This window comes from Lycorma delicatula, chromosome 9 (genome assembly GCF_047948215.1).
Source record: "Lycorma delicatula isolate Av1 chromosome 9, ASM4794821v1, whole genome shotgun sequence".
NCBI classification, from domain to species: Eukaryota; Metazoa; Arthropoda; class Insecta; order Hemiptera; family Fulgoridae; genus Lycorma; species Lycorma delicatula.
In genome coordinates, this window is record NC_134463.1 from 119,985,269 (window position 1) to 119,997,402 (window position 12,134).

Genomic DNA, 12,134 nt, shown 5'->3' on the forward strand with positions numbered 1-12,134 from the left:
TGTTAAATACTAGAGATAATTGACATTTATATAAACAAACATACAATATGAAATATTCACAGATAAGATGACATAATCACCCAAAAAAAAATTAGCACACAATTCTTACTTTTTTGCCGATTAGATCTTTAACTCTGTTTGAATCTGTTATTGAGGAATTTAATTTTGCTTAAATCAGCACAGGTTTGTTTTAAAACAAGAATTTTAAGGAAAAATGTAGTAGGGAATACTCATATCACTTTGTGCTCAATACATAGCAGTTACACATATGCTCCCATAAAATTTCAATGGATCGTTATTGAATCTTGGTGGAGTAGACAACTGGTGGAGACGATAAATGTTGATTGTTAGTCGATTAACACTTATTACTTTCTAAATATTCCCATGGCAATTCAATAAACACTATTGTGTAGGTTGCCTACAATAAAAGTATGTCTCCCATTTGTAATAAATTACCACGCACAGTTTGCATCATCATTAAGTTCTTGGTTTTAACATCTCATTACAAGTAAATCATAAAATTTTAAATAATTTATTGTTAAATCGCATTAAATTATATTACTAATATATTTAATTTAATTTATAGGCTCTATCCTTCTGACTGGGGTACGTGAATCGTAAAATCTACGCTTCCATACATCAGTCAATCTAAAAATTTCTCAGGTATATTTATACACAACAATAATAAAAAAGCATTAGAACCCTACCCTTAAATAATTTTTCAACCATTAAACATAGAAAAAAGGAAATTTATCAAATCCTCATACCTTGTAACAATCTACTTTCTCTCAGATTTCAAGCCCCCAGAGAGCAACTCAAACATTTTAAGTGTAAAGGGTATGATTGTGGCACATTTTAAAGGGCACCTGATAAACAAAAATTTTGTTTTACAAGTTATAACTGTGACCAAGATGGTAGTAATTTTGTTTTTCTTGACAGTTATAGTTTCAAACGTGATCTACAATGCCTCTTAAATAACTACTTACTGTACTGAAATGCTAAAAAATAAATTAAATAAAATTTTAGCATATGTTTCTACCTAAACAAAATCTATTTTTTTAATATGAGACCAATAATTAGGGTATGCTGTAGGTCACTTTTAAAATTGGCTGTGAGAAATATTAAAAATAGAAAAAGCCTTTAATTGTTGTTAGATGGCTGCCACTTTGGTTAGGGTTTTCGTAGTGTGAAGTTTTTTAACATTAAATTTTATATTATAAATAATGTATCATAAACCAACCTGACCGTAAAATTTTTGTGTCATCCCCCTCCATGGGAACTTCGGAGTGCAATGATCTTATACCGAAAAATAGGTCATTTGAAGGAGGATGATTTGATAAATTTTATTTTTCTACATTTTATTTTTTTAATAGTATTAATAAATTATAAATACCTTATGATAATGTTTTCGTAACTTAGTCGATTTCGGTGTAGAACTGGCGATGAATTTATGATCATCAATTTCAAAATGATCATCTTCATCCATTAAAACCATAGCCACCTTTTCTGTTACAATTCTTTCACGGTCTTCTTTTATACGTGTCTGTAATAATGTCAATGGTTTACCACCAGTTGTTTTTTTACCTAATTTAAAAAAAACCACAATATATTCCATGACAATATGAATGTCATAATAAAATATTAAATATATTTTATAAAAAACATCATAATATTCAATAAAATTTTACTACTTTATCAGGTACTTTTAGTAATTTTTCACCTAAGTTTGTAAACCGTACTTGGATAAACAGATACCCATGGAAAAGTTAATAAAATTATTTTTTATGATTAATAATTAATTAATAAGGTAAATAATTACACCACAGTTGCCTAGTCTAAGGTAGAAAAATTTTTTTTTTTTGTAGAAAATTCATCTGTTGTTTTGCAAATCAAAATTAGGCGTTATGTATTCTTCACCCTACGTGACCTACGTTACCTGTAGATTCACCCTTAGTGTCAGTTTTGGGTGGATTCTATTGTTATATTCTAATGTATATGCTTGCATGACAGTTGATTTTAATTTCTTACTGTATTATATTACTTATTATACTGTTAGTTATAAAGTGTCCTTGCTTTCAAATTATAATTGCATGAATGTGTCAAAGTCGACCACCATGTTGATATAACAAAAAATATGTGAAAAAATTTTCCAGGACCGTTTGCTTGAACATAATCGGCTAAGTTTTATTTCTTCATTGTCAGTAAGCCTTTACCTTGTTATCATTAGCCTTCCTAATAGCATAATAGTATTCATCTGCAACGTTATAGAAATAAAACCATAGCGGTCGGTTCTATATCGATCTTTAACAACAACCCATCTCATACCGATAAAGGAAAAAATTAATTAAAAGAAAATGGTACAAAATACTGAAATAATAAAATGAAAAAAGATAAGTAAATAAAGAATTTATATAATCTCTACCCAGTACCATCTACCTTTAATAATTAAAAATAAATCGCAACATCAATCGATTGTGCATAAAACAATACATTTGTTTACAAAGGTAAACCATTTGGTATAGCGATTAACAAGTTTAACTTGTAGAATTGATAGTCTCAGATTAAGTTCCTCACAAAGGTCTGCAATTTTTTTATGAATTATTTCATCGATTTCACCTTCATTAAAATACACATTCTAGTTCAATAATACTACAATAAAATAAACAATCAGAGAAAAAATATTTTACATACCAAGAAACACAGAATTATCCGACTTATTACTTGATTAAAAAAACTGATTTATAAATCACTGAAAACTGGGCAATATTTACCAAGAGACTGAACGACTGTTTGTTTTTGAATCAAACATGAAGACTGTTTAGGAAAATTCTACGGTTGAAATATATGGGTAAAATATTTTTTAATACAATTTTTAATGAAATGGTGGCAGGAGAGATGGTATCGATCAATGAAAGGCAGATGAACCTACAGATTGATCCTGACAGAGAAGGCAAAGATGGTTGTGCTGAAAATACAGGGAACTAGAATACGAGTTGACCCGGTTTCTTACCAGTCACAGATATTTCGAGGCATACTTGTGTATGCCGATACCGAGATCCTTCACAGATTGTGATTACTGTGGGAAGGAGGACACCAAAGAACATACAGTGTTTGTGTGCCATCAGTTTTTACAGCATAGAAAAGCATGGTGAAAAGAATTCGGCGTACTTACCTCACAGAACATCATTATGCTTTAGACCAAACGATCGTGGCATGCACTGTCCACAATCCTGGTTAGGATCATCTGAACCAAGTTGGCATCCAGGAGTAAACAGCCACCTCTGAGTGTCTCTTGCAAAGAGGTCAAAATGCAAGGATTGAGGGCAGCAATGGAGGCGCGGAGGGAGACAAGACACATGGGGGTGCTGTGATAATACCATAAGGTGGGCCTGGCATCTCATATTATAGAGGGAATGGGGTTTTAGTGGGTAGGCCTGCAAGGGAGAGTCTCCACACTACTATAAGGTATGAGACCCTACATGGTGCCTGTAAAAGATTTCCCCTACACCAGCAAAAAAAAATTAATATAATTTGAATCTACACCATTGTAAAATGTATAAAAAAATTTCTAAAAATATGCCCTTTTTATCGGCTAATAAACCTTTTTTTTATTTCCCTCACCCAATTTTGGTATTTTTCAATCAACATTTATCAAAATTCTTTTTCCAAGTATTACCTATTTCAGTCAAAATTATTTTTTTTTTAAATTGTTATCTTCGTTTTGATAAGGTGAATAAGAAAATACACACAATACTTAAAAAAGTAACAATTATTATGACAGTTATGATGTGGTATTTAAAAGAAAAATTCTTTTAAAATAACTGCTGAAGAGGAAAAGGTGCTATAATATAATGTAGGGACATCACGCCTTTCTGCTCAAAACATTAATCATTTTCTTACTACATTTATTGTACATTTTCAGTTTCAAAATAAAATATCTCACATTTTTATCAGTAAAATCAATTAATTATCCACAACAATGACTACCTTTTTCATTATATAAATTTTCTTAACTAACTCAATAAAAGGAACAAGCCCAAAATTTAAAAAAATTTAAATAACCATTTCTGACTGAAAGAATAATACTTGAAAAATGCCTCATAATTAGAGAGCAGTTGGTCCAAAAATACCCAAATCTGACAAGGGCAGCAAAAAAATATTAGTTATACAGTTGATGGCGCACATTTACAATTTTAGACATTTTTTTATGTATTTTATATGACTGTAGTTCATGTTAGTAGTAAAGGAAAGGGAAAGCTATTTTATCTAAAGATAATCTTTGCTTTTTTTTTAAGAAAAATTTCACTAATGAAATTAAATTATTTATAAAACAGATAATGTATAAAATAGTCTTATCTGCAATTTTTTATCTTTATTAAAAAATGAGAACTAACAAAGATACAGTGCGACTAGTCTAATAAAAGTACTCAAATTAGCAGCAAAAGCTGGGCTTTTTTTCATCGTTTTTGAAACATAATGATCCATTTTACAATGCTCGAAATATTTGACCATTGTAACAATTCTAGATACCTCTGTTTGTGTAAGGTGAAAACATATGTAACAAGTAAAAAACTCACAATACAGTCACAGCTAGATTACCTCCCCACTGATCTGCATCCTATCTACCAAGCCAACTTTTTCAAGTGATACTTCACATGTATATTTAAAATTAATGCATAGTAGCACACAGAAGAAAGTAATTTAAATAAATATATAATAGAAGATTTTTATTTTTTATTTTCAGATTTACAAGAGAAGTATAAAACTACACTGTTCACTTAATGATTATTTCTTAAAGACAATATCCTACATGTGATGCTATCGACATTCTGCGGATGATAACCATTCATAAGTACATACCCTTTCATTCATGAATCCAAATTCACTGTAACTCGCTGCGACATCTTGAAAGATATCGCTTCAACCACTTAAAGAATCCTAACCTTTCGTTCATTAATACTATGAAGTGATGGGGAGCATTTGAATTTTTAAAAATGTCCATAAAAAGTAAATCAAATGTCAAAATATCTGGTGTGTTCTGGAATAGTGATCACCAGATCACTATTGGTGATCACCAGAACACAATACAATTTCCAAAAAAATCTTATAGAAACCATTAACTGATATTCCATCCTAATGGTTCTAGCTCCATTTTTATTGAAACCGTAGAACCTAACAGTTTCACAAGTATTGACAGATGAAAAGAGTAATCACGAAGGATCTTACTGTGCAGAACACTGTTAAATTTGAAGAATGAGGCTCTGACTCGCTTGACAGTTTGTGGCACTTGGATATAGAAATGTTTCCTCGATACTGAACCTGTAGCTTCAAAATCTTCAACCCATGTCTTCTGTGTGGCATCAGCTCCCAGAATGAGCTGATGAAACTGGATATTAAAATTAAAGTTGAAAGCGATAATGAAAATCTTGTCGCACAGCTTCACAACAATACCATTACAATAAAATCCTTTTATAAATATTATACACTTTCAATTAATGCTCCATTGTAACTATACAACACTGAGTGGGGAAAAAAATAATATTAAAATAGATATACAGATTCAAATTACAGCTTTGCAATTCAAAATTACCTGTTAACTCATAAAATCATGTACGTTTACGACTTAGCAAAAGAGTAATTATTTTCTATAACCATTATTTATTTTGATATTATTATTCATTTTAAATTAAAAATAATAAAAATACTGTCATTATTTCATTTATATTTTGGGTTAATAGGGTTCATACAATATTTATGAGAATATTTAACACAAAATGAAATGAACTTCATATTAATTACTTCTTTTTGTTTTTTGTCTTCAGTCATTTGACTAGTTTTATGCAGCTCTCCAACATTCCCTATCTAGTGGTAGTCGTTTCATTTCGGTATACCCCATACATCCTACATCCCTAACAATTTGTTTTACATACTCCAAACGTTGCCTGACTGCACAATTTTTTCCTTTTCCCTTTCCCTCCAATATTACAGCGACTCATCCAGGATGCCTTAATATGTGGCCTATAAGACTGTCTCTTCTTTTAACTATATTTTTCTAAATGTTTCTTTCTTCATCTATTTGCCACAATACCTCTTCATTTGTCACTTTATACACCCATCTGATTTTTAACATTCTCCTATAGCACTGCATTTCAAAAACTTCCAATCTTTTCTTCTCAGGTACTCCGATTGTCCAAGTTTCACTACCATATAAAGCTAAGCTCCAAACATATACTTTCAAAAATCTTTTCCTAACATTTAAATTAATTTTTGATGTAAACAAATTACATTTCTGACTGATGACTGATTTTATTACACGCCAGTTTCTTTGTATAATCTATCAATCGCTTCCTCACCTGCACTGTGCAGTAAGTCTATTCCAGGAGCCTTTCTGCCATTAAAATCTTTTAATGCTCTCTTAAATTCAGATCTCAGTAAAGTTTCTCCTCTTTCATCCTCTTCGACTTCCTCTATAACACCATTTTCTAATTCATTTCCTCCGTATAACTCTTCAATATATTTCACTCACCTATCGACTTTGCCTTTCATATTATATATCGGTGTACCACCTTTGTTTATAACATTATTAAATTTTAATTTATGTACCACAAAATTTTCCTTAACTTTCCTGTATGCTCCGTGTATTTTACCAATGTTCATTCTCTTTCCACTTTTCTTTAATCCATTTCTTCTTTCGCTAGTTTGCACTTCCTGTTTATTGTATTTCTTAACTGTCGATAGTTCTTTTTACTTTCTTCGTCACTAGTATTCTTATATTTTCTACGTTCATCCATCAGCTGCAATATATAGTCTGAAATCCAGGATTTTCTACCAGTTCTTTTTGTTCTGCCTAAGTTCACGTCTGCTGATTTAAGAATTTCCTTTTTAACATTCTCCCATTCTTCTTCTACATTTTCTACCTTATCTTTTTTTACTCAGACCTCTTGCGATGTCCTCCTCAAAAATCTTCTTTACCTCCTCTTTCTCAAGTTTCTCTAAATTCCACCGATTCATCTGATACCTTTCCTTCAGGTTTTTAAACCCCAATCTATTTTATTAACACTAAATTATGGTCGCTATCAATGTCTGCTACAGGGTAAGTTTTGCAGAGATGAGTTGATTTCTAAATCTTTGCTTAACCATGATATAATCTATCTGATACCTTGCAGTATCATCTGGCTTTTTCCATGTGCATATTTCTTCTATTATGATTTTTAAACTGCGTGTTGGCAATTACTAAATTATACTTTGTGCAAAACTCTATAAGTGGGTCCCCTCTTTCATTCCGTTTGCCCAGTCCATATTCACCCACTATATTTCCTTCCTTGCCTTTTCCAATGCTTGCATTCCAATCTCCAACTATTATTAAATTTTCATCTCTCCTTTTATGTGTTTAATTGCTTCATCAATTTCTTCGTATACATAATACCTCATCATCATCATGGGCGCTTGTAGGCATATAGACATTAACAATCGTTGTTGGTTTAGGTTTCGATTTTATCCTTATTACAATAATTCTATCGCTATGCGTTTTGAAATAGCCTAATCTCTTCCCTATCTTCTTGTTCATTACAAAACCTACTCCTGCCTGCCCATTATTTGAGTTAATTATTCTAAAATCACCTGACCAAAAGTCATTTTCCTCTTCCTACCGAACCTCGCTAATTCCTGCTACATCTAAATTTATCCTACCTATTTCCCTCTTTAAATTTTCCAACCTACCAACCTTTTTTAGACTTCTAACATTCCACGCTCTGACTCGTAGAATGTTATTTTTTAATTTTCTGGTGACCCCTTCCTTAGTAGTCCCCACACGAAAATCCGAACAGGGGACTAGTTTACCTAAAGAATATTTTATCCTCCATCATTTTTAAATGAAAATGCAGAGAGCTAAATTTTCTTGGAAAAAGCAGTTATGTTTTCCATTGATTTCAGATGCGCAGTACTCAAGAGGATTGAATGATGTTGATATGGCCATTTAAGTCGTCCTGACCTATGCCCTTAACTACTGAAAGAGCTGCTGCCTTTTTTTCAGGAATCATTCCTTAGTCTGGCTCTCAACAAATACCTCTCTGATATGGTTGCACCTTCAGTCCAGCTATTCTGTATCACTGAGCACTCAAGCTCCCTCACCAACGGCAAGGTCTTGCCCAATGATTCATTGGGGAAGTAATTACTTCATCCACTCATTAAATTAAATATGAAATATGGATATGATTTGGATACCTTAATCAGATGTTTTATGATCTAGGAAGTAAATCATGGTAAGTGGAGAAATTTGTAAAAGTAATGAACTTTTTAAAATAAATAAAAAATTAAATTTTTTTGGTTTGTCTTGAAGTAATATCACCAACTGATAAAATTAAAAAACAATTAACATGTTACATATTATAAAAAATATACACACAGTAAGAGATTATAAATGGACTCCTTAAAGAGAAGAAATAACAAACTGGGATTCAAAAATATAACACCACAAACAAAAATAAAACAAAGCTTAAGTGAAATAGTTATAAGAAAATATTTTAAAATATAAGTAAGGGGTATTAATATTTCAAAGTAGGAGAGTAAAGAGTGTTAATTTCAACCATACATCACTCAATCAAAATACTTCAATATAAGGTGGTTTGAATATACATTGCAATGCTTCATAAAATACAATTGCTGCACACATTGTGCAGCAATTATCTAAGAGGCACATCAAAGCAACATCACATGGCATGGGGATCTATTCATCAACCTCGCACATCCTACACACAGATAGAAAAGGAAAAACCTCTTCTTGACAACTGTTTTGTACACAACATCCACAGTAGCACAGCACAATTAATGAGGAAACCTTATCATCAGTCGACCACCCATCTTGCCACACTGCACTGACCGAATAACGTTTCAGAGTGCACAATCAGACTGCATCATATGTTCTATGAAGACTAGTAAAGTGCAAGCTTTATTAGCAGCTGCATTAGCAAAATTTAGCTAAATACAGAAATATTACTTATTGTTTACGCCATGCGTAAAGCTCCATTATTTCCAATGAATTCAAAGCTAAGGTTGGGTCATGTTGTTTGTTACAGGCATAGTAAATTTTACTATGGTTCGTATTTTGGGCTTGTAATTTGTACCTGTTTGATTATTTGTTCTCGTGTTCGACACTTCTGGCGCCAGCCAGACTGTCTGCTTCCGTCATCCTTAGTGACCACGTGTATTCATTTCTCAAATTATTTTTGGCTACCCTTTTCACACACCCGTTATTCATTCGTTCCCGTACTAATACATGCACACATCTCTTGTTTTTTACTCACACTCTCTCCTGTCCACTACCTGGATCTGGTTTCCCCCTCTTTTCTTTCACGCCATCTTTTCTGCAGAGTAGATCCAACATTCCTCCTGTACAGTCGCCTATGGCCATTCTCTCTCAAACTTTGTGATAATATTTTCATCGCATTCATACCCGCATAAACGTTGCGGTATTATTTCTCTGTCGAAATATTCTCCAGCTCTTACTCGGCAGTGTCTCGTAATTTCACCGATCTCAATGTTTTGTTTTGCCTTGTTTCTTCGTTAACTTATTCTTCTAATTCTACATTACGTCTCTGTGGAAAGTGTTTCAATCACTACAAGCTGCCAATTCTATCGACGCCGAATATTCTCGAGCTGCGGATTATTTTCATCAATGCAGAATCTCCAAACTCGTCGCTACATATCTGAGATGCTACGTATTATTCTACCACTAATCCGCGTCACACCCCTGTATTCCTGATACACCAGTGCGGACTATGCCCAGGATTACTGTATGTATTCATTTACCTTCATTCACGAGTTCGCATCTTGATATTATTTGTGTGCTACAGGCAAGTTCTATTTTCATTATTTATTACGTTAAAACAGTTATTTTATCATTAAAATTTGTGGAACATTCAGTTCATCATACCTTATACCTTTCGATTTCAAGTTTAGTTTAAAAAAGCATTTATTCACTTAAGTGCAATCATGATAGATGGCTTACCTATTTTACATGTTTAATTATTACTATTTGTTATTGTAATTAACTCTATAATTTATTTTTGTAACTTGTTAATCGCCGAGATTAATTCTTTGCTACTCATGCACTGTATTCATAATACTTCTCGTAAATTAACCTAAAGCAAATTACTCCTGATGTGCAGGTATGTTTTAGGACTTTGTAATTTTTATATTTTCAAGAATGCTTATTTACCAAAATGAACTCTATTTATATTATTACTTATTTTAATGTGATTATATTGTAATTAACGCCTTTTTATTCTGAAATTATTGTAATTAATTTTTTCTAAGCTAATGACATCTGTTCATTGCTAATTTTCATATTACAGTATATGTTAGTAGTGCAACTGTTTTCCAGTTCCACTTTCTATTGATGTTATGTTTTAAGTATCTACTTTGAAAATAAGGTATTTTATGTTCTCTTGTTTTCAGGCTTTGTTACATTGTGTATTTAAAAAATGAATATTCATGTATTTTTTCATTTAACATCATTGTTCATATGTTGATTCAGATGATATGTTAAGTATCATTAAGTTATGTTAATTTCATAATTTCTTTTTATGTTTTAAGGTTATGATTCTAACATAAGTTCATTTGTTTTATTTTCAATAAAGTCCAATTTCTTTTGGCAAATACTAGCTGTGTGTTTTTTGGTTAACTTTACCCAACACTTATCTAAAGAAAACTTACTATTATAAACAAATTTCAGAATATATGAAAAAATGCAACATAATAATTGACTAACAGAAAAATAGTATAATAAATACAGTAGATATAAAAATACCTGAATATTCAAAACCGAACTGATGAAGATTACTTAAAGCTCGACCTGTTTCTTCTTGTAATCCAGATATTAATAAATTGGCTTCTTCAATCGCTTTATCTTGTGCCTCTTTTAAAGACATTGAAAGAGCTAATGCTAAATCAATACTAGAACCTTCTCCAGCAGTAGGAAGCTGTTAATATTCAAAACCCATTAACACATAAATATTTACAAAAACATAAATACAATTAATATATTTAAATAACCGAATAAAGTATAACCTGTGCAACTTATTCATCTACTAAACATTTATTATATTTCCACCTATGAAAAACTTACTTTCCCACAGGATTACCAATGTGAATCGGCTATCGTCTGATTTAATACTAACTGGCCTTGATTGCTGGGTCTTCACCACAATAGATATCCAAAAAAACAAACAATTACTCCTAAGCATTGAAATAATTAATAATAAAGTTTTAAAATAAAATTGTTTTCAATAAACTATTCTTTATTTGAAATAATTGATATAAACTCCTTTCCTGAGTTGAAGTAATGTATAAGGTGTGATCAAAAATTATGCTTCAGCTGATTTCAAAGTCAAGAGTTCTAAGGTTCAAATCCTAGTTAAGACAGTTACTTTTATATGGATTTGAATACTGGAGCGTGGATACCGGTGTTCTTTGGTAGTAGAGTTTCAATTAACCACACATCTTAGGAATAGTCGATTTGAGACTGTACAAGACTACACTTCATTTACATTAATCAAAATTCATTCAAAATCAAAATCATTGTTGTCTTCTTCAGTACTGCCTGATTCTTCATTGCTGCTTTCGAAACATACATTCACAGGTGGCTCAAGAACTGGAATAATTCCACGGTGAGGTACAGGCCTGATTTCAGATAGCAATAAAGCATATCTTACAGTATGTTTAGATTTTTTAAAAATTCCAGACACACTTGTTATACTAACAGTTGGCTACTTGATCCTTTGCTTCACGCCAAACCATAGGTACACCAAATGGCAAAGCCTTCTGTGTACCTTTTAGCCATTCTCTTAAATATACAGAAAAATTAGTGCATACTATATGAGGAGCCCACCTCTTATCCTGATCACCAATTTACACTGAAAGTACATATGATATATTTTTTTAAATAATGGTGTTATGTTTTTTCCATTTGATTTTATGGTAAAATCATCACATGCATAACAAAAGGCATCCATATCATTTACACAATTTCAACGCACTATGATATTGCGCTATTAACAAACTTAAGGCAGCACTGAGACTGAACAAAATTAATTCATTCCTGAATCCTGTGCTTAATACTAACAACAACACAGCGG

The 12,134-nt window shown here is 31.6% G+C and overlaps 1 protein-coding gene across 10 annotated transcripts in view; it reads right to left on the reverse strand.

Moving 5' to 3' along the window:
• LOC142330182 (uncharacterized) overlaps window positions 1-12,134 on the reverse strand; it is a 235,961-nt gene that overhangs the window by 155,591 nt on the left and 68,236 nt on the right. For all 10 annotated transcript variants that reach the window (XR_012757721.1, XR_012757720.1, XR_012757716.1 and 7 more), the window contains exons 3-4: window positions 10,808-10,979; window positions 1,394-1,584 (exon numbers count right to left, since the gene is read on the reverse strand). Coding sequence is in view for 4 of the 10 variants with exons in the window: in XM_075375294.1 (XP_075231409.1) it covers window positions 1,394-1,584; window positions 10,808-10,979 (363 nt within the window). In the remaining 6 variants the exon portion in view is untranslated. The remainder of the gene's footprint in view (window positions 1-1,393; window positions 1,585-10,807; window positions 10,980-12,134) is intronic.